The sequence below is a fragment of the Populus trichocarpa genome, chromosome 17 (assembly GCF_000002775.5).
Source record: "Populus trichocarpa isolate Nisqually-1 chromosome 17, P.trichocarpa_v4.1, whole genome shotgun sequence".
NCBI lineage: Eukaryota > Viridiplantae > Streptophyta > Magnoliopsida > Malpighiales > Salicaceae > Populus > Populus trichocarpa.
The window spans coordinates 1,605,406-1,629,149 of NC_037301.2; the positions used below are offsets into that span (position 1 = coordinate 1,605,406).

Consider the following 23,744-nt stretch of genomic DNA (forward strand, 5'->3'; position numbering starts at 1 on the left):
AACAATTGCTACCACTATTTCAAACATCTTTAATGAGCTTAATTAATTACTGGTATGAATCAATTTTATTTGATGGCGTAAAATTTGATTATATACATGAACAAAATCTATCTAATTATTTAGGCTATTTAACGTCATACCAAGTGAGAAATCAAGAGAAAAGGATGATTTAAAGTGAGAGGGGGTAGAGAAGGAGAAAATGTGTTAAAGTGAAAAAGTTTTGAAAATTTGTGATATTCAAAACCGAACTGTGTATACCTTCCATTCATTCTTGGTTTGTTTCAGCCAACCTGCAGACTGGAAAAGGATAAATTTATTGCAAGTGCTTCAAACATGGGAGAGGACAAGGCAAGTACTCCAAACAAGGGAAAAGATATTTATGTGGGAAGTGCTTCAGGCATTGAGATGGCTACAAATCCCGATTATTATCAAAATAGAGAGAGAGAGAAAGCTACAGATATTTTGGCAAAGCTGGATTCTGAGGTGAAACAGATGTCCTTTAAACGGAACGGTTCCGAGTGCTGCATCTACAGGGTGCCCGAACCGCTTCGAAACGTAAATTTGAAAGCCTACTCTCCACTACTGATTTCAATAGGTCCTCTTAACCGCCAAAATATAAGACTAGAGGCCATGGAAAAGGAGAAACTGAAATATTTCAAAAAGCTTACTGAACGGGATGGGATGGATAAGAAGAAAATTATTGATATTTTGATCAGCATTGAGAACCAAGAAGAGCGTCTCCGACACTGTTATTCAGAGAAATTCAATTTAATCAAGAGCCGTGATTTCGTAAAGATGATCCTGCTGGATGCTGTCTTCATCATTCAGTTTTTGTTGGAGTCAAAGGATCATGATAACGATCCTAAGAATTTTGAGCCCAGGATGACATTTGACATCCGAGAAGACTTGATGCTACTTGAAAACCAACTGCCATTCTTCATTATTCAGGAAATATATGACCAGGTCAATCCCCCTAGCCAGGATGGTACAACCATTCCTTTTCTTGATCTTGCAAAGTGTCATTTTGGAAAGCACAAGTTTTCACAGGGGGCAGAAACCAGCCCGAGTGTAAAGGGAAGCAGGCATTTCACTGATTTACTAAGGAATTTGATGTTGAATGGAGCCATTCAGCGAAGTTATATTTTTTATCCTATCAAGCTGAAATATAGTGCGGTCATGCTTCGCAAGGCAGGAGTGAAGTTTCAGGTCACCCAAGACAAATGTTTGGTCAACATAACATTTGAGAAAGGAGTGTTGAAAATTCCACAGTTGGAAGTTGATCACAGCTTCGAACGTCTTGTACGAAATATCATGGCCTTGGAGCAGTGCTGCAACCCGCGTGAAGCTTACGTATGCAGCTACATTAAGTTTTTGGACCATCTTATCGACAGTGCAGAAGACGTGGGTTTGCTAGTCCGAAAGGGAATCATTCTCCACGGGCTAGGCGACGATGCCGCAGTTTCAAATATAATTAACCATTTTTGCAAAAATATTGGTGACAATTATACTTGTTTTGGTGATATCTCTAGAAATATAAGTCGCCACTATGAGAACCGCTTTAACCATACGAAGGCAACCTTGAAACTTATATATTTCCCCAATATTTGGAGAGGTACGGCAACTGTTGCAGCAGCTATCCTGCTGATCCTCACTTTCATACAGACTATAGCTTCCGTAAAATGGGCATTCTAGGATTTTATCTTGTTTAGCTTTATTATTCCTACGTAATGATGAATTGGATTATTATTGTTAAAATTTGGGTTTGTGTAGTTCTGAACTAATAATATTGTAATGGAGTTTGCACTTCATAAGTTGTCGGAACATCAAAACATAATTCTGATTAACTATTACAAATAAAATAATATTGTGATTTTGAAAATCAGGTCAAACTAAAAGGAAATTTCATTTTTCTATAATATATTGAAATAGAAAGAACGAAGGATTTGAATATAAAAAATTAAAGAAACAATAATTCTGAAAATTAATAATAACTTGATATGTGATTAGCTCAATTCAATATTTTACATATTCATTTCTATAAATTTATTGATCATCGAAGTAAAATAAATATTCTTTCATGTAAAACAAATAAATTTAATATACTTTAAAACTAAGAAAAATCGATGAGATTATGAATAAATTAATTAGACAAAGCTCTTTAATCAATTTTATTTTTTATCAAAATATATAAAGATATTAAAGATAAAAAATATACAAGGGTGGAGAACCAAGGAATTTAATATACAAGGATTTATAAAAAGGAAACATGCTCCCTTACTAAGAAATAAACGTCCAGGCCAGCAAAAATTATAGACAACCAAGCAGAAAATGAGCTTGGGTAGATTAGTAACCTAATCAACAATAAGGTGCTCTACCTAACCAAAAGCAAAATAACTGTACAAAATCAACTATTATTGCTGAGAGGCTACTAGCTCACAAATCCCGAACAATGGGCCATGCTGCATCAAAGTAGGCATCAAGGGAACCTCAGCATTGAACATGCACAAACAAAGTACCAGCAGAGATGGAGCACACCCTTCTAACAAGTCGAGAAGAGCAAAATCCTTAAATATTGCCAACATAATAAAGGTGACGACCAACATGGATGAAGCCAGCAGGGGCATCAAGCACAAAGAAACCGCAGCAGAAGAGAAATAAGACTGAGAAGAACAAAAAAGACTGCAGCAGCAACACCATCCAAACCCAGCGAAAGAGGATGAAACAACCTTTAAAGATCACACCGAGAAGCAGATCCTGAGAACTGCCCAAAAGACAAAGGTGTTGTAACCCAATTTTGCATTCACCAAGATTTTCTTGAATGTTATTTTATTTCTATTATTATTTATAAAAATCCAAAAAAATTAAGAAAAAGTTTAAAAATTCAAAAAATATATTTTTCTCGAGTCAACCGCATCTTTCCATCAAAACCGAGTCTACCGGGTCAATACGGGTCAAACCATGTCGACCAGGGTAAAAAATGAGTTTCGGGCCGTTTCGGGTCAAAACCGTTATTTTTGACCAAAACCGAGTTCACCAGGTCAATACGGGTCAAACCATGTCGACCAGGGTAAAAAATGAGTTTCGGGCCGTTTCGGGTCAAAACCGTTATTTTTGACCAAAACCGAGTTCACCAGGTCAATACGGGTCAAACCATGTCGACCAGGATAAAAAATGAGTTTCGGGCTGTTTCGGGTCAAAACCGTCATTTTTGACCAAAACCGAGTTCACCAGGTCAATACGGGTCAAACCATGTCGACCAGGGTAAAAAATGAGTTTCGGGCCGTTTCGGGTCAAAACCGTCATTTTTGACCAAAACCGAGTTCACCGGGTCAATACGGGTCAAATCATGTCGACCAGGATAAAAAATGAGTTTTATGCCGTTTTGGGTCAAACCTGTTATTTTTTTGGTCAAAACCCGGTCCACCGGGTTTATATCCTTTGAAAGTTTTTTATGTTTCAACATAATTTTCGGTAATTAAAATTGATTTTTAGCGGTTGAATCAGGCTTTTTCTAATACTGATTTAAGTTTTAATTTTACCTATATAAATATATATATTATATATAATAAAACAAAATTAATAATACAGAATTGTCATGCGGGGCAGTTACATTTATTGTGCGAGCAGTTGGATGGACATTTGTTTAAAGCAGATGCTTGCTGTCCCCTTGCATTGGCACGGGAGGAAAAAAGAAAAAGAAAAGAAAAGAGTATCCGGATTACTATTTAAGTTTTTTTTACTATTTCTTCACGAGAGTAGGATATTGATTTTAAAAAAAAAACAATATGGAAAATACCAAATATATCCTAACCGTTAGATCTAATAGTGTTTAGATCTGAACCGTTGATTTAAGAGGATACAATAGGGCTTACCACACCAGATTAAAACCCAAACACATCTCAGCCCTTGAAATAATCTAAGCTTTAATCCCGTTGCGCCACGTCACCCGGTGTACCGAGATTTCGGTGTACCGCGTCACACCCGATCCTGCCTCTGTTCATCCGGACCGTCCGATCAACCTGCAGATCGGGCCAATCACAGCCGCACGATCTTTCCATCAGAGATCCAACGGATCACAGGCCTCAGCTGCACAGGTGTACCATGCTTGCGTTCTCACCGTAGCATAACCCAGAGCATCTCTCTCCTCTCGCCGGCGACGCTCTCTCTCTCATCCGATCTCCACGTTCCGGCCGTCTCCAGCCTCCGCACCACCACAGAAAGGTTTCTACCCTGCTGTAAAGAAAAACCCCGGTGGTTGTCATCGTTTTCTCCGCCTCATCGGGCCGGAAAAAGACCGCGATCGTCGGCTGCCACCGAAGCTTCAAACCGACGATTCTCCCTCGTCAGCTATCAACGACCGTCAAGACCACCACCATAAGAATCCTCAACATCAGATCTACCAGGATCGACCATCGGTTGGCCAGAAATCGCGCCAGAAAATCTCCCCGCCGCCAACAGTAGCCGCGCGTGTGCCACACGCGCCGCTAGTGGCATTTTCGTAATTTTTCAAGAAACCCGAGGGTATTTCAGTCTTTTACCTATACAGTGGCACTCAGGTAATTTTTCGGGGTTTCTACTGGTATTTTTGATATTTTTTTATATATAAATGCTTGTAAATTTTCTTGCATGTTGTAAAAAATACAAAAACCAAAGTCGACACGTCTCTTTTTTTAAAAGGACCGATGTCAAAAATGTAAATACCAAATATGGCATATGTCCATTATTTTTTTTGGTGACCCAGACGTAATTCTCCTTTTTAGGGTTGAAACGTCATATTTTAGACAAGTCTCCTAATTTTTAGGGACTGATGTCATTTTTAACGCGTCTCCTATTTTTAGGGACCGACGTTAACCATTTTTTTTAAAAAAAAAATTACCAATAAACCCAAAATATAATGGATTATATCCATTATTTCTTTTGGTAACCCAGACGTAACTCTCCTTTTTAGGGATAAACGTCAATATTTTAGACGAGTCTCCTAATTTTTAGGGACTGATGTCATTTTTAACGTGTCTCCTATTTTGAGGAACCGACGTTAATCATTTTAAAAAATTGCAAATAAGCCCAAAATATAATCGCATTTGAATCAAACAAAAAAACACACAAGTAAGGGTAACCTTTCTATTGAAAGGATGTTTTAAGGGTGGTGTCTACCTTCCCTTAATCATAACTAACCCCGTACCCGAATCTCTGGGACCAGTGTCTAATTTGGGATTTCTAGTTCCCTCAAATTACTAGATGGCGACTCCAATAAAATCTTTGTTTCCCCCAATCGAGAAAAAAACCCTTTTTGTTAAATAAACAACAAAGCGGGAGCCGTCGCCCGACGTCGTGTATCGACAGAATGGCGACTCCGCTGGGGAATTAGGGTTGAGCCAACTGCTTGTGTTTGCTTTTCATTTGCTCTTTCTTATCGCTATTTATTTTTGGGCACTTATTTTATTTGCATTATTTATTTTATGCAATATCTACTGTGATTCTTTTAAATTTTTCATTTTATCACATACATACATATTATTTATTTGTGTATTCACACACTTCACTGTGAACCCATAAAAGCTCTGGACCCGAGCTCGTCCTTTTTAAGATTAGAAAAGAGAGATTCAAGTGGCAAGTGTGACTTATGTCCACTGATGCTCATTTGGACTTTTGCTTGGATTGTAACTCACCCTATGCAACTAGTACTGTGGAGTCTTTCTCCCCTACTCATGTTGTATAAGGTTAAGAGGCCGATTACTTCACGAGTAATTCGGGCAATCTAAGAACCGGAGAATATCTTTAAGGATAGACTAAACTGAGCCAAACCTTATGAGCTAGATCCTATCAAGTAGGATATACCCATTAGGACACGAACAAATGTCAATGCATGAACATACATGTTCATATACATTTCATGTGCTCATTAAGTCTCCACCGATCCTTACAGGAAGTGTGAGATGGAAAAATCCATTACTATTGAGGAATTTTTGACCAGATCAGAATTGAGCCAGCATGATGAAGGGGATTGTTTGCCATCAGAATTTAAGTCTCTGTTGCCAGAGCATGTTAAATTAGATGACAGACCACTTGGTACAGGACAACTGCTAGACTGCTGGGAAAAGTTATCCTCTCATGATCAAATCACTTTTCAGAAACAATATGGGGATCTATCATATTTACTGAAAATTAGGGTCCAACATGCTTGTTTTCAGGCCATGATAGGGTTTTGGGATCTAGAATATCGGTGCTTCACATTTGATACTGTGGATATGACTCCTACTATCGAGGAGTATGAATCCCTACTAAATTGTCCCAAGTCAGAAAAGGTGTACTTTTACACACCTATAGAGCATGCACTTTCTAACTTTGCTTGGATTACCCAGACAGACTGTCAACTAGCAAAATCACATGCAACTAAACGAGGAAATAGCCAGGGTTGGTTTTGGAATGAACTAGAAGCCATAGTCAAGAGGAGATTACATGATGAAAGCAATGAAATCGTGGTGACCCTTAAAATTAACCCTGCTACAACAATTTTGGCAGAAACTTTCTCATCCTTGAATTATTGTAGAAAAGCTGGAAGGGGTCGTTTAAGATGTTGCTTACAGTTATTGTTTGTCTAGACTGTGAGTCATATGATTGAGGGGAAGATTTCAGGTTTGGTTGGCACCCCATAGCATCTTTATTCTCAGCTGGAGAATTTTGCTGAAAAACACTTGCATGAAGTAGGAAGAACCACATGGGAATCAATGTTTCTAAGTCTAAGAAAATCTCAATTTCATTGAAGGAGTCGATACTCTTACTTCAAATCTTATCTGGCATATTGTGGTGAATATCCATGGGTCCCGTTGATAGAAGCCTGTTGTTGTATTAGTTATTGTCCTAACAAGGTTTTACGACAATTTGGATTTGAGCTATAACACCCCACCTCACTAGCAAAAAAAATTGTCCGCTTTGGGCCTCCCAATCCACCCATGTCCAGGGCTTCCACCCAGGTCCCCCTAACGGGTTTGTTCTTAGCAGCCACGCATGGCCTCAAAACGCGTCTTTCAGAGAGGTGCAGCACACTCACCCTGTCAGATACTGTCCCTTCTAGGCCCCCCGGTCCACCCATTCCTAAGGCTTCCACCCAGGTCCCCCTCAGGGTTTTAAACGCGTCTTACTAGTCAAGATGAGCATGCACTTATAAGGCCCTAGCTCTTGACGTTCACTTCCGATGTGGGATCTAACATGAGCAGTTTATTCCAAGGACTACCGAACTGGCAACATTTTATGAAGATTTCAAGACCTCAAAGAAATTATTGGAGTCAGTGAAGAAGGCATGAAAACATCATGGTAGGGTTACTTCTGCTAAGAGAGTAGAAGGAAAAACAACTGAAGGATATCCAATAAAAATCAAATTTCTCCCCCAAATTGGTTCAAGTTCCTGTAGGTTTGGAGTCCTCAGTGAGAACTTTCTTAAGAGAATCTGATCTGGTCTATTCCTCGTCATAAGGAAACCTTGCAACAAATAACAAGCATGCATAAAACATATGACATTTTGCATCCATTTTTGCATTTACTTGAAGGGTTGAAACATAAGTTCCCCCACCTGCTGAGGTCTACTCGACTCATAAATCTGTTTGAATAAGTGTTGAGCTTCAAGAATGGAAAGGAAACGTTTGTACAGGCTCTTGCTGGGAACACTACTTGTCCACGTTCCATTGAAGTTGCACCTCTCCTTTTTCGTCATGAACAATGAACAATGACAGTAATGCCTTCAGTCACAATTAATGACGACAACCCTTGTTCTCGTTCAACTGTACTGATAGTCATTCAAAGCCTTCACATATTCCAAGAGCACATAATAGTTGCTAGCTTTCTGTTCCTGGTGCATTGGCCTTTTTTCCAGACATCTCTATTGTGAACACCATTCCGATCCAGCAGTATCGGATGCTGCTCTGAGAAAAACAAGAGCAAACATTGAAACTTTAACGGAGCAGAATTCCCACTATAGGTGTTTGTTTGGTGCACTGCCGGTGAGGAATCAAAGAGGAGACAAAAGGGTTTTCAGATTCATCAGTTTCTCTTCCAGTTGAGACAACGCATGATTCCACACGTTGGCAATGGTGGTGCTGCATGTTTCTATGCGCTACCAAGATTGCCTGGCTGTTGGAAAGTTTCTACCAATCCACAAATAACCACAACAACATTGGAAAGATTGATATGATGTTGTGAGGATTGTCGAAAGATTTGAACAAGCTATGAAGAGGGGAATGATTGAAGATTCTGCTAAGGATTCTAGAACAATAATGAGAGATGAATCAAAGGATGACTCTGACGATGGGAAGCCTTAATTATGTGGTCCAACCAGGTCTCACTGTAGCATCAATTGCTCAAATGTCTTTGCCACGATTGACGTACTCAACCACTCGAGTTTGTCTACCAGCATCTGTTAGACTCTGGACTTATTGCCCTGACTCCGCCAATCTACCTCCTTTTGAGTGCGCCTTTGAGCCCTCACCTCCATATTGAGTGCGCCTTTGAGCCCTCATCCCTTAGGTAGTGCGTTTTCTAACCCTACCTCCTTTTGAGTGCGCCTTTGAGCCCTCAACTCCATTTTGAGTGCGCCTTTGAGCCCTCACCTCCATATTGAGTGCGCCTTTGAGCCATCATCTCTTAGGTAGTGCGTTTTCTAACCCTACCTCCTTTTGAGTGCGCCTTTGAGCCCTCAACTCCATTTTGAGTGCGCCTTTGAGCCCTCACCTCCATATTGAGTGCGCCTTTGAGCCATCATCCCTTAGGTAGTGCGTTTTCTAACCCTACCTCCTTTTGAGTGCGCCTTTGAGCCCTCAACTCCTTTTAAGTGCGTTTTTGAGCCCTCACCTCCATTTTGGGTGCGCTTTTGAGCCCCCATCCCTTTGGTAGTGCGTTTTCTAACCCTACCTCCTTTTGAGTGCGCCTTTGAGCCCTCACCTCCATTTTGGGTGCGCTTTTGAGCCCTCATCCTTTTGGTAGTGTCTTTTCTAACCCTACCTCCTTTTGAGTGCGCCTTTGAGCCCTCAACTTCTTTTGAGTGCGCCTTTGAGCCCTCATCCCTTTGGTAGTGTGTTTTCTAACCCTACCTCCTTTTGAGTGCGCCTTTAAGCCCTCACCTCCTTTTGAGTGCGCCTTTGAGCCCTCAACTCCTTTTGAGTACGCCTTTGAGCCCTCATCCCTTAGGTAGTGCGTTTTCTAACCCTACCTCTTTTTGAGTGCGCCTTTAAGCCCTCACCTCCATTTTGAGTGTGCCTTTGAGCCCTCATCCTTTTGGTAGTGTCTTTTCTAACCCTACCTCCTTTTGAGTGCGCCTTTGAGCCCTCAACTTCTTTTGAGTGCGCCTTTGAGCCCTCATCCCTTTGGTAGTGTGTTTTCTAACCCTACCTCCTTTTGAGTGCGCCTTTAAGCCCTCACCTCCTTTGGAGTGCGCCTTTGAGCCCTCAACTCCTTTTGAGTACGCCTTTGAGCCCTCATCCCTTAGGTAGTGCGTTTTCTAACCCTACCTCTTTTTGAGTGCGCCTTTAAGCCCTCACCTCCATTTTGAGTGTGCCTTTGAGCCCTCATCCTTTTGGTAGTGTCTTTTCTAACCCTACCTCCTTTTGAGTGCGCCTTTGAGCCCTCAACTCCTTTTGAGTACGCCTTTGAGCCCTCATCCCTTAGGTAGTGCGTTTTCTAACCCTACCTCCATTTTGAGTGCGCCTTTGAGCCCTCAACTCCTTTTGAGTGCGCCTTTGAGCCCTCATCCTTTAGTAAAAGATACATGAATATCATTGGGGGATTTTGTGCCATTCAGTTGAACGGTTGCAAGAATTTCAAGAATCAAGTTGAGTTTGTGCAAAATGACGTCATCAACCATATTGTCACCTCAACATCCTCAAATTGACAAGTGATCGAAATGCTTGGCAAAACACAGATATCGCCAGAAAAGCTGATCCAAGAAGAGTGTTAAACTGTCGATCCTTTTGTTATGAGTTTTGTCATTCTGCATTATATTTTGGGATCACATCTCATCTTTTAACGAAACATGTCTTTTCTTTGTCCCTTTGTTGTTCTGAAAGCATGAGATGTTTCTTTCAAAGGTTATTTTGACAAAATATTTGATCAAGCTCCAACATGCGTTTAAGATTAGTCAATCCTGAAGATTAAAATTATGTTGCTTGAATGACTCAATGCTTACTGAAATGACATGAGGTGACCAAGAAACTTTTGAGCTCACACATGAAATTGAACCACACACCATGTAGCTACGTTTTAGCAGTATGCATAATGACACGTAGTGGATTCATTAGTTATGGACTCGTGACTTATGATTCTTACAAGTCTCAACCATTACATTGGATGAGGTCAAAATTTATCGGTTCTAACCGACCTTGCTTGAAATGAGAAAATGCCATTTTTGTTTCATCCTTTCACAATTCTTGAAATATATATCCCTTGCAGTCCCATTTTGAGCTGATAGAATATTTCTTTCATAAAAAACCCTGACTAGGATCACACCCCACACTGGGGGCAATGAGAATCTTTTCCTAGAAAAGACAGACAATGTTAGAGTCGATGGATAAAGGGAAGGCTTAGAACAAAAGTCCAATGATTGAGAAAGGGCTAGAAGAAGAAAGCCAAAGATTGATAAAGACACAACAAATGCCAAAAGTTAACCCGAAAAAAATCAAGTGTGATGTCTTTTGGTGTGTCTATGATAAAGCCTTTACGATCTTCAAAAGATTAGATTGGCTATTCATCAAAGAAAAGTTGGATTTGCGTTATGACCTATGTTAAACAAATTTTGATTTTTGAGATTAACAAGGTTATATGTCACTGTCTCTACAAAGACAACGTGAGGAAAAAAGATTGATGAGTAATTGATGGTGATCCTAGGTTCTTGAAACCCTCAAACACCTTTTGAGCTTGTGAAATTCCTTCCTTTCATAGCCATGAACCATAGCCTACATTAGGTGCTTTAGAAAGTCCTTTTTAATCAAGTAAGCAATCTGAACCGATAAATGGCGATCTCAAAAATTGAAGAGTTGTTCATACAGGTCATGACTTCATGAATCAAGCTACTGATTATTATGCATGCTGATAAAATTGTTGCTAAGAAAAAGAAACAATCTTTCGTGATAAAGCCTCAAGTTTTGACTCGGGTACCTTGTTTTTCTTGAAATTCATAAAAGGTCACCTCATCACAGACAATCAAAAGATATACCGTTTAAAATGGATACAAAGAACCATGGAAAAGCCATTTTAATCTTACAACGAGTCAATTTCTTTTCTCTCAAAAGTACAAGACAAGCAAAGGACTACATTGAATAGCGCGTGTTGGATCTTTGACCAATAAAGCTTGATTTCTAAAATACTTTTAAAAATTAACATCTCTCTGATTTCATTTCAACAATCATACTTGAATAGACATGACCTTTGAAATGTGAGATTTGATTCCAAAATAAGAAAGATTTTCAAACAAGAAAAACATCGACCAAGTTGGCAAATTCCTGACATAAATGAAATCAATTCTCCTCGACACTCCTGGGGGCAATACAATTGAGAGCAAAGATGTACCTGAAGGACATCTTCATATCTTTATCTTGGTTTATCATCTCCAAAATGGCTATGACTATTGAAAGATGTTATCACATGATCGCTTTTGCATGAATGTTGGAAGAATGCACCGCACCCACCTAGACTGACCGTGAGACCATCTGATTTTGAAGTCAATGTGCACCGCACCACATGAGTATAGGTGATAAAAGCAACATCATTGATGAGGCCGAGACACTTCTTTTCACAATCTGGTCAGATGAGCTGAGAAGAACTTATTGAGAAAGAAGCTGAGCATACAAAGATGAGCTTTTTACTGCAAAGTATGAAATGCAGGTCTGAATGACATGACAGTTCCATGAAAGTGGATGACCGCATATACTTGAAGGGTATGTTTCAACTGAAGGTGAGTGCATAACTGATTGACAATCTTGATGGGTGTTGGCACGGTGCGCACAATCAATCAGAGAACAATTCTTGAAAAAATCCAGGAGATGAACGATTTGTTAAACTTCTTAATGATGAATCAAGCAACACTACACTTGGGGGCATTGTCAAGCTTGATAAACAATGAGAGCAGTAATTATCGCGGACAGCCCAAGATGGGCACTGCATTTACAGCTGAGTGGATGGCTAGCACATGAATGAGCCAATGCATCGAAAGAACAAAGAAGGCTTTGGAATGCAAACAAAGCCACCCTATGACGATGAAGCATCAAAGAGGGGGGAACCTATATTTCAAAAACAGGTAAGATGCATTGCATATCATCTAACTTCACGGGCATTGCATATTTGTTTTGCAGATATTTCAAAAAACAAAATTCCCACTGGGATCCAACGAGACTCACATGAATTGAAGTTTTTGTAAATCACATCAAATATGGCAATTCCACAAAAGCAAAATTCATAAATGAAGACAAGAAAGATGGATTTTTATTCATAGAAAAAGGGGTTTACAAGTACAAATGTTAAACAGTGCGAGGACGATCAGGGATATTTTCATCTTGATGATTAATCATGCCTCGGAATTCCTCAAATTGCTTATGCATACGCTCCATCTCTTCCTCGAACTCGAGGTGTCGTGTGTTAACATAGTCCCTCCAAAAGTCAACACGTGTATTTAACTCTTGGTTTCTCCTCTCCAAGTTGTTTCTGTGACGTCTCTCATCACGGAGTCTATTCCTTAAATTCTCAATCTGATGTTGGAGATCAAGAACCTGAGTATTCAACTCAAGTCTTCTGGCATGAAGACGCTCTACAACGTTCACCAAAGACGAAGTAGCTCTGATACTAAGAGTAAGTGACTGATTCACTGCTTCAATATCGGTCCTGGCTGCCAACATTATTTCATCACGAGGAAGGATCATGTCTCTGGCCACGGCTACAACAATATCTTCATTGTCCATTACAGTATCCTCTATTGTAACTGGACGACCATTCACTTCAAAGGTAGTACGCCAAACTGCAGGCTCTACTTCAGGAACAGGGTTTGGGTTCGCATTGGAAGAAGAGGAAGACATGGTTAAAGCTTCAAAAGTTGAGAACTTTGAGAGTATTGAAAATGCAAGAAGTTGATGATGTCTTTTGCCAAATACTGCGTGATTTATAAGAAATTTACTTCTACCATCACTTTGAACGGCAGAAATCTCAGCCGTACATACAAGACTTCCTTGAGAAGTTTTCCTCATTTTTTGGGATCCACAAATCGAATCCCAACCATACATACAAGACTTCCTTGAGAAGCTTTCCTCATTTTTTGGGATCCGCAAATCGAATCCCAACCGTACATACAAGACTTTCTTGAGAAGCTTTCCTCATCTTTGGGATCCAATTACAAATCAAATCCCAACCATACATACATGACTTCCTTGAGAAGCTTTCCTCATTTTTGGGATCCACAAATCGAATCCCAACCGTACATACAAGACTTTCTTGAAAAGCTTTCCTCATCTTTGGGATCCAATTACAGATCAAATCCCAGCCGTACATACAAGACTTTCTTGAGAAGATTTCATCATCTCTGAGATCGATTTACAAATCAGATCTCAACCATACAGGTATGACTTCCTTTAGAATTTTTCATCAACCCTGAAGCTCATTGTTGAAATCACTTTCATGTATTTCACAAAAATGTTGAAATCACTTTCATGTATTTCACAGACGGGTCGGTTCACAAAACCATTGCTGAAATCACTTTCATGTATTTCACAAAAACATTGTTGAAATCACTTTCATGTATTTCACAAAAACATTGTTGAAATCACTTTCATGTATTTCACAAAAAAAAAAACCAATGTTGAAATCACTTTCATGTATTTCACAAAACCATTGTTGAAATCACTTTCATGTATTTCACAATGCTAATCTGAAATCACTTTCATGTGTTTCAGAAAACAAATGTTGAAATCACTTTCATGTATTTCACAAAACCATTGTTGAAATCACTTTCATGTATTTCACAATGCTAATCTGAAATCACTTTCATGTGTTTCAGAAAACAAATGTTGAAATCACTTTCATGTATTTCACAAAACCATTGTTGAAATCACTTTCATGTATTTCACAATGCTAACCTGAAATCACTTTCATGTGTTTCAGAAAACAAATGTTGAAATCACTTTCATGTATTTCACAAGCTCAATATTGAAAACACTTTCATGTTTTTCATTTGGGCAGGTCGCCCATAAGAATTAGACCAGCTGAAAAATCTGTGTATTTTTCAACACTTCCATCGTTTTTCTTTACAAAACTTACTATGCAAAGTCAAAAGAAAATGAATTTTCCAATGTCTTTGCACCGTAAGTATTGTAAAGAGGGGGCAACTGTTGTAACCCAATTTTGCATTCACCAAGATTTTCTTGAATGTTATTTTATTTCTATTATTATTTATAAAAATCCAAAAAAATTAAGAAAAAGTTTAAAAATTCAAAAAATATATTTTTCTCGAGTCAACCGCATCTTTCCATCAAAACCGAGTCTACCGGGTCAATACGGGTCAAACCATGTCGACCAGGGTAAAAAATGAGTTTCGGGCCGTTTCGGGTCAAAACCGTTATTTTTGACCAAAACCGAGTTCACCAGGTCAATACGGGTCAAACCATGTCGACCAGGGTAAAAAATGAGTTTCGGGCCGTTTCGGGTCAAAACCGTTATTTTTGACCAAAACCGAGTTCACCAGGTCAATACGGGTCAAACCATGTCGACCAGGGTAAAAAATGAGTTTCGGGCTGTTTCGGGTCAAAACCGTCATTTTTGACCAAAACCGAGTTCACCAGGTCAATACGGGTCAAACCATGTCGACCAGGGTAAAAAATGAGTTTCGGGCCGTTTCGGGTCAAAACCGTCATTTTTGACCAAAACCGAGTTCACCGGGTCAATACGGGTCAAATCATGTCGACCAGGATAAAAAATGAGTTTTATGCCGTTTTGGGTCAAACCTGTTATTTTTTTGGTCAAAACCCGGTCCACCGGGTTTATATCCTTTGAAAGTTTTTTATGTTTCAACATAATTTTCGGTAATTAAAATTGATTTTTAGCGGTTGAATCAGGCTTTTTCTAATACTGATTTAAGTTTTAATTTTACCTATATAAATATATATATTATATATAATAAAATAAAATTAATAATACAGAATTGTCATATTAGGCGGGGCAGTTACATTTATTGTGCGAGCAGTTGGATGGACATTTGTTTATTTAAAGCAGATGCTTGCTGTAGCCTTTCATTGGCACGGGAGGAAAAAAAAAAAAAAAAAAAAGAAGAAAAAGAAAAGAAAAGAGTATCCGGATTACTATTTAAGTTTTTTTTACTATTTCTTCACGAGAGCAGGATATTGATTTAAAAAAAAAACAATATGGAAAATACCAAATATATCCTAACCGTTAGATCTAATAGTGTTTAGATCTGAACCGTTGATTTAAGAGGATACAATAGGGCTTACCACACCAGATTAAAACCCAAACACATCTCAGCCCTTGAAATAATCTAAGCTTTAATCCCGTTGCGCCACGTCACCCGGTGTACCGAGATTTCGGTGTACCGCGTCACACCCGATCCTGCCTCTGTTCATCCGGACCGTCCGATCAACCTGCAGATCGGGCCAATCACAGCCGCACGATCTTTCCATCAGAGATCCAACGGATCACAGGCCTCAGCTGCACAGGTGTACCATGCTTGCGTTCTCACCGTAGCATAACCCAGAGCATCTCTCTCCTCTCGCCGGCGACGCTCTCTCTCTCATCCGATCTCCACGTTCCGGCCGTCTCCAGCCTCCGCACCACCACAGAAAGGTTTCTACCCTGCTGTAAAGAAAAACCCCGGTGGTTGTCATCGTTTTCTCCGCCTCATCGGGCCGGAAAAAGACCGCGATCGTCGGCTGCCACCGAAGCTTCAAACCGACGATTCTCCCTCGTCAGCTATCAACGACCGTCAAGACCACCACCATAAGAATCCTCGACATCAGATCTACCAGGATCGACCATCGGTTGGCCAGAAATCGCGCTGGAAAATCTCCCCGCCGCCAACAGTAGCCGCGCGTGTGCCACACGCGCCGCTAGTGGCATTTTTGTAATTTTTCAAGAAACCCGAGGGTATTTCAGTCTTTTACCTATACAGTGGCACTCAGGTAATTTCTCGGGGTTTCTACTGGTATTTTTGATATTTTTTATATATAAATGCTTGTAAATTTTCTTGCATGTTGTAAAAAATACAAAAACCAAAGTCGACACGTCTCTTTTTTTAAAAGGACCGATGTCAAAAATGTAAATACCAAATATGGCATATGTCCATTATTTTTTTTGGTGACCCAGACGTAATTCTCCTTTTTAGGGTTGAAACGTCATATTTTAGACAAGTCTCCTAATTTTTAGGGACTGATGTCATTTTTAACGCGTCTCCTATTTTTAGGGACCGACGTTAACCATTTTTTTAAAAAAACAAATTACCAATAAACCCAAAATATAATGGATTATATCCATTATTTCTTTTGGTAACCCAGACGTAACTCTCCTTTTTAGGGATAAACGTCAATATTTTAGACGAGTCTCCTAATTTTTAGGGACTGATGTCATTTTTAACGTGTCTCCTATTTTGAGGGACCGACGTTAATCATTTTAAAAAATTGCAAATAAGCCCAAAATATAATCGCATTTGAATCAAACAAAAAAACACACAAGTAAGGGTAACCTTTCTATTGAAAGGATGTTTTAAGGGTGGTGTCTACCTTCCCTTAATCATAACTAACCCCGTACCCGAATCTCTGGGACCAGTGTCTAATTTGGGATTTCTAGTTCCCTCAAATTACTAGATGGCGACTCCAATAAAATCTTTGTTTCCCCCAATCGAGAAAAAAACCCTTTTTGTTAAATAAACAAAAAAGCGGGAGCCGTCGCCCGACGTCGTGTATCGACAAAAGGAAACAAAGCCAGCCAGAGCAGGAAGGCAGCCCCCAAATTGGAGATTAATGTTGCACGTAATATTTTGGTGCAAATATCCACTCTCATATTTTATTTTATCTATATATCTGGCAAATATGGGAAGACAAGAAATTCTTGTCTCTTATATGTAGAAAGCAGGAATGGGAGTAGCCACGTAATATTTTGGTCACTAGAAACCCTAATTGATCTCAGAGATCGGGTATGAGGACTGGTTGCGTAAAGGGAAGGTATTAGCACCCCAAATAAGTCCTACCTAAGGTAAACTATATTGTTTTATTGTCTGATAAAATCTAAAGTTTTATCGTGTTTTCTAGTTGTTGGTCCATCTATGGTTTAAGAAAAGTCCTCCTCGGTAAATAGATCCTTATCTTATCGGGTAAAACCATAGTTTTGAAACCCGACCCGGTCAAGTGATCGGGTCACGGGTCAAATGGGTTGACCCTGGTTAACCCGGGTCAACCCAAAAAAAAAACCCATGAAAAAGGTGTTAAAATTTTAAATTTTTATGCAAAAAGAGAAACAAAGATGCCTAGGAGAGTTGTGTTTCCTAACACCCTATCCAAACCCATGAAACCCATCGATCCGAGGAACAGTTGGTTTGTGGGTTTTGTACTAAAAAAACAGTTATCACAATTAGGGACTGAAAACAGAGAGAGAGAGATAGAGAGAGAGAGAGAGTGGGACTCTTGCTAAACAACCGACAAGGTCATGTTAGTTCTCTCTCACAGCCTGCACACTGGTCGATCTCCTAATTATTGCCTCTCCCCACTCTTGTTTTCTTAATTTCTTGTTTATCTTCTGTTCTTCTCTCTCTCTCTCTCTCTCTGCACCACCATTATATTCTCTGCAAAACCCTAAACCACCCCAAATGACCATTTGTTTGTGGAGAGCAGCAATAAAGAGAGGAGAAAAAAGGTGTTGTCTTGACTTGACAGTTGCTTTGCCTTGCCTGGAATCTTCCTGCAAGACCAGGGAAAAAAAAAGGGGTTTCGGGTTTTGTGGGTAGCAGATTAAGTAAAACCCGTTTAATGACAGTGAAAAAAAAAAAATTGACCGGGTCTCACCCGGGTTTGGCCAGGTGGACCGGGTCGACCGGGTTTTCCCTGGCCAATTCCCGAGCGGGTTTTTGCCTCAAACCGGACCAGTCCCAGGCCTGGGTCGGCCGGGTCCCTGGTCGACCCGCCGGGCCGGTCCGGGTTTTAAAACACTGGGTAAAACCTAACTTTTCTAACATCAACAAAAAAATTTAATATTCGGGATACGTTTTATGTATAAGGTCGTAACCCCAGATACTAATAGAAAATAAGATAATTTTTTTTTTGAATTTTTGAAATATTGGCCTAGTTCTCGTGACTTTAATAAACTGGTTATTAAAGCCAAAATACATGCTAATACATATTTTTGAATTTTTCTTTGTTGTATGAAAATACAATATGATTTTTTTATTTTTGAGTGACTTGGCCAGATGCAAGAATATATATATATATATATATATATATATATATATATATATATATATATATATATATCAATGTTTTGATGAAAACTGAGTATTTTAATATCGAATTTGTATCTTTATAGTATAAAAATACAAACAAATGCTAAGCAAAATTCAGCAGAAAAATACGCGGGAAAATCACAGATTTTTTAAAATAATTTTTGAATTTTTTTTTTGCTGGGCTCAACTCGAACCATGTGGTTAGGCTGGACCTAACAACTCGAACCTAGTCACTTGCCTAAGCAGTGACCCGGCTGGCTGAGAGACCATGCACACGTGAATTTGTTTCACGAGTGCATGAACAGTGCAAAGGTAATTAAATTACCTTTGCATAGTGTATATGCTCATTTGTAGATTTAAGAGAATATGAAGACGAACGCACCTGGTTTCTAGAAAAACTGAAGATGATGACAATTCTGGTCTTGCGTTCTTTTTATTATTCTGGACTTTCTCTCTGGGTTTCTTCCTTGGCTTCTGTCTCTTTTGTTTTATTCCCTTGCATCTGGTTCCGAAGGTCAAGGGACAGCAACGATGGAGGCTGGTTGCTGTTGGGTTTTTCTTGCTTCTGTTCGTTTGTTCCTCTATTATCGTCTCCCTATGTTGCCCAGTTCTCCTTCATGTCTCCCTCTGTTTCTTTTTATTCTCCCTGCTCTCTTTTTCTCCCTCTCTGTCCCGTCTTTCTCCTTGGTACTGGAACCTGCTGCTTGCAGTTGCAGACGAAGATGACAGTGTGGAAGGGCTGTTCCAACACTGCTTCCTCTCCTCGTTTTTTTTTTTGTACTCTTCACTCTGCCTCCCCATTTTTCTTTCTGCCTCTCTATTTCTCTTCCTTATCCTCTTCCCCCCTCCGTCTTGTCTTTCTTCCCGTGTTTTCCCCTCTTCTTCCTTCTGTCCGTCTCTCCTCTGGCTTTTATAGCCAGAGGATGCATCCGTTATTGCAGGAACATAGTAACGACCGGCGTGCATTAGCTGTGGAACGTTCCCCATAACTGAAGCAATCTGTGGCTTTTGTTGCTGAAACAGTACCTCTGTTTGCTGAAACGGCTTTGAAGATGGCGATGAATAGTGTCTAAGGAAACGACGCCATTTTAAAATTCAAATGGATACTTCTGATTTGGTCATTGAAGTTTTTGTAATTTTGTAATCAAGCCCCTGAATAAATTATAATTGGATTCCTTGATTTTGGCGTCATTTGTAAAACAGTCCTTGATTCTGGATTCATGCAATTTGACCTTCAATTGATCAATAAACTTCCATTGTTTTCAATTTAGCTCCTGTTTTGACCAAATTAACTTTCAAAAATTATAATTTAACTATAAAACTTTAATTTCTTCTAATAAAAACTTAAAACGACTTAAAAATCATTTTTTTCTGCTTCCAAACCGTTAAGAAAAAAATCCAATTTCAATTACATTGAAAAATGGTTGAAAATAGAAAAGCGTTGACACTAGTCCATATAACTTGACAGATCAAGAGTTTAAAAATAAAATAATGAGCATAGTCTAACTCAATTTGTTTTTAAATGGCGATTAGTGTGTTGTTCTTATTTTTTTTTAATATATTCACATTAAAATTATTAAAATAAACTTTATTTTATTCAAGCTTGCTTTTATGATTTTTATAAGTTCTTGTCTATAAAACAAATATTTTAAAGACATTTTAATTAAAAATATTTTCTTTGGATAGAATTTAAATTATTTCTTTTCTTATAAAAAATAATTTTAATGTTGTATAATTAAATAAAATAATTTTAAAGAGCTACTCGCAACATAAGATTAAATATCTTAATACATATTTATATTTTAATTTCTCGACTCAATTTTTAGTTAGTATTAACAATATATTTAATATTTATTAATATATATAGTTCTTGATTTATTTTATTAAATGCAAAGATAAAGTTTTTGATTTCTAATAACAATAATTTATATACTAGAAAACACACATATTGACAACACTTAAAAGGTTTTTGTTTTTGTTAGAAAAAAAACTCTTAATGCCGCACGTAGAGAGTGTGACTGTTTGATCATTTAGAAAAACATTACTATAAAATTGCTTTTTAATGTATCTATCTAACTTACAAAATGCATATTGTAGGTCTCAAATTTCTTTTTCTCAACGCCATAAAAATACTATATCATATTTGATATTGTGATATTTTATTTTTATATTTTTTTCCTTTTTTGTGAAAAACAGATAATGAGAGTTGATAAGGTAAGGTTGTCTTGATTCATCTTATTAAACTCATACAGTCTTAAAAAAGAAAAAGAAAAAAAGTGGTCATATACATTCAAAAAGAAAAGAAAAGTGAAATATAAACACATATGCGTGTGAATAAGGTTGTCTTGATTCTTCTTATATATCAAATTAACTCATACATTCTCAAAAACAGAAGCAAAAAAAGTGGTCATATACTTTCAGGAAGAAAAGAAAAGAACAGAGAAGTGAATTATGCTATAGTGTCATGCTAAGACCCACCATTGATGGGAAACATACACAATAAGATAGGGATAAAGTGTATAACAAGATGATAATGGCTGCCCTTCTTGCCTGTCATATACTTTCGTTTTCCTCATGCTATTCTTAATTAGTTACCTTCTTGTGGTCTACATGCAATCCCTAACTTTAACCAAATTTTACTTTTAATTTAGATATTTATCAACTAATTTATCAACATGTTTAATGAATTTTAATATTTGCATCACAGTTCTGTGTATCAAATCATATTGCTTGATAATTGATAAAGTGCACAACAAGATGAATGCTGGAATTACTTTCAAAGTTATGATTATTTTACTTTTATTCAATTATAAAAAAGTTCAAACAAATTTAAATGAAATAACGATTATTTCTTAAAAATAATCCCTTATTGTGTCCATCTGTTTACTAAATTTCAAAAACTATCTTTGTCGGGAATTGACTCAAAAAGTACAAAAATCATGCGGAATAAATTAATTACTTACCACTTCAAACGACACAGAACCTTGTGGCACTAATTTGTTGTGATAAATAAATTAATAGCCTTTGTGTGATGAAATTTGGTAGATTGAACCGCATCATCCATAAAAAGAAATTGGATAACGTAATTAACTTATTAGTTGATTAGGAGGATTCCATGCATGGTTTAACATATGTTCCTTCTAGATCATGACTTTCTTTTTTAATGTTTCTATAATTTTATTGAAAAGTGGTTGTTAAGCATTTAGTAAAGGAATAAACAACTGATAATAAAAGTTTTTTTTTATGGATAATCATCAAGAATATGTAATAAAATTAATAGTCAAAGTAAAATACATGAATATTACAAAAACAAAAACAAACTTAATAAAAAAAACTGATCAGCTACAACAAAAATAAAAAAATTACATAAAATTTCTTATTACACTACAATTTGATACCATCAAAAGATCTTAAAAGATCATTTCTTGTATAAATAAAGTTTGAATTTAAAATATATAATCAAATAGCAACTCAGTAAAAAATAGTGAAAAAACAATTAAACAAACTTAAAGTTCATATGTGATGTGATATTTTTTTATTTTTTTTTTGTGAAAAGCAGATCATGCATGAGAGTTGATAAGGTAAGGTTGTCTTGATTCATCTTATTAAACTCATACAGTCTTAAAAAAAAAAAAAAGTGGTCATATACATTCAGAAAGAAAAGAAAAGTGAAATATAAACCCATATGCGTGTGAACAAGATTGTCTTGATTCTTCTTATATATCAAACTCATACATTCTCAAAAACAAAAGAAAAAAAGTGGTCATATATATACTTTCAGAAAGAAAAGAAAAGAAAGAACAGAGAAGTGAATTATGCTAAGACCCACCATTGATGGGAAACATACACAATAAGAACAATAATTCAAAAGTTGCTTTTTATAAATAACTTGGGATAATAATAATAATAAGTTAAAATAATCTTAAGTTAAAAATACGCTCGATGAAAATGATTTGAATCAATTTTTTGAAGAAGAGAAGCAGCATAAGAAGAATCTATAAATTAAAAGTTAAAAAAAAAACTTAAATCAATTTGTGAAATTCATACAAAACAGAATCTAATACACATGCCTCTTTTATGAAGATAGCAGATTTTGAATGAAAGAATTCTAGAGATTTAAGAAGAGAAATGAAGAAGGCAGAGAGAGCAGTTGACAGTTGAAGGAAGAAGATGAATATATTCACTGTTTTCTCATTAACCCCTTTTTACATTATTGAAGATGTATTTATAGCAGAAGCTGCAGACGTAAACTAGCTTCCTTCTTCAATGTTTAACAGCTTTAACAACTTTAACAGCTTTTCTAACTGCCTAACAATATTAACGACTTTAACTGCCTAACAGTATTTTAACTGTCTCATTCTGTAATCACTTGACATGTGGCATGATCTTGATCATTGATATCTTTACATTCCCCTGCAATCATATGCATGGAGGAACCAAGCATAAGATTGGAACAATGGTGACGGAACAATGGAGAAGAAAGACCCTTAGTGAGAATGTCAGCAAACTGATCTGCAGAGGAAAAATGTTGAACAAGCAAGTCACCTTTGATAACACGTTCTCTAACAAAGTGATAATCAATCTGAAGATGCTTCATCCTGGAATGAAACACTGGATTGGAAGCGAGAGAAATAACAGAGATATTATCACAATGAATTAAAGGAGGAATAAGCAATGGAACATGCATATCACAGAACAATTGACGAATCCATGTGAGCTCAGCAGCAGCAATAGCTAGAGCTCTATATTCAGCCTCAGCAGACGAGCGTGAGACAGTATGTTGCTTCTTAGAAGCCCACGAAATAGGACTGGATCCCAAGTAAACAACAAAACCAGAAACAGAACGACGATCATTGGGATCACCAGCCCAATCAGGATCACTGTATGCTTGCAAATTAAGGGTGTCAAGCTGAAAGTGAATACCATAGTCAAGAGTACCCCTGAGATATCTCAAGATTCGTTTCACTGCAACAACATGAGACTCCATGGGATTATGCATGAATTGGCAAGCTTGATTGACAGAGAAGGCAATGTCAGGACGTGTGAAGGTTAGATACTGCAGAGCTCCAACAATACTCCTATACTGTTGTGGACGAGAATAAGGTTTACCATCATTCTTGAGCAGGTGATGATAGGGAAGACAAGGAGTGGCACATGACTTTGAATTTTGTAAATCAAAACGATGTCATTTTGGTAAAAAAACAAAAGTGAACGGGTTTGCAACCGGGTTTTGACCGGGTCTTGCCAGGTCAACCGGGTCTTGCCGGGTCAACCCGTC

At 37.7% G+C, this 23,744-nt stretch overlaps 1 protein-coding gene across 2 annotated transcripts in view; it reads left to right on the plus strand.

The window, feature by feature from the left end:
* Positions 1 to 23,744, plus strand: part of LOC18110746 (UPF0481 protein At3g47200) — a 39,201-nt gene that overhangs the window by 1,145 nt on the left and 14,312 nt on the right. Inside the window, exon 2 of one of the 2 annotated variants that reach the window (XM_006389013.3) lies at positions 286 to 1,877. The exons of the other annotated variant lie outside the window; for it this stretch is intronic. Within the exon in view, the coding sequence (XP_006389075.2) occupies positions 286 to 1,692 (1,407 nt within the window). The 3' untranslated portion in view covers positions 1,693 to 1,877. Of the gene's footprint in view, positions 1 to 285; positions 1,878 to 23,744 lie in introns of those variants that run through there. 2 annotated transcript variants of the gene reach the window in all.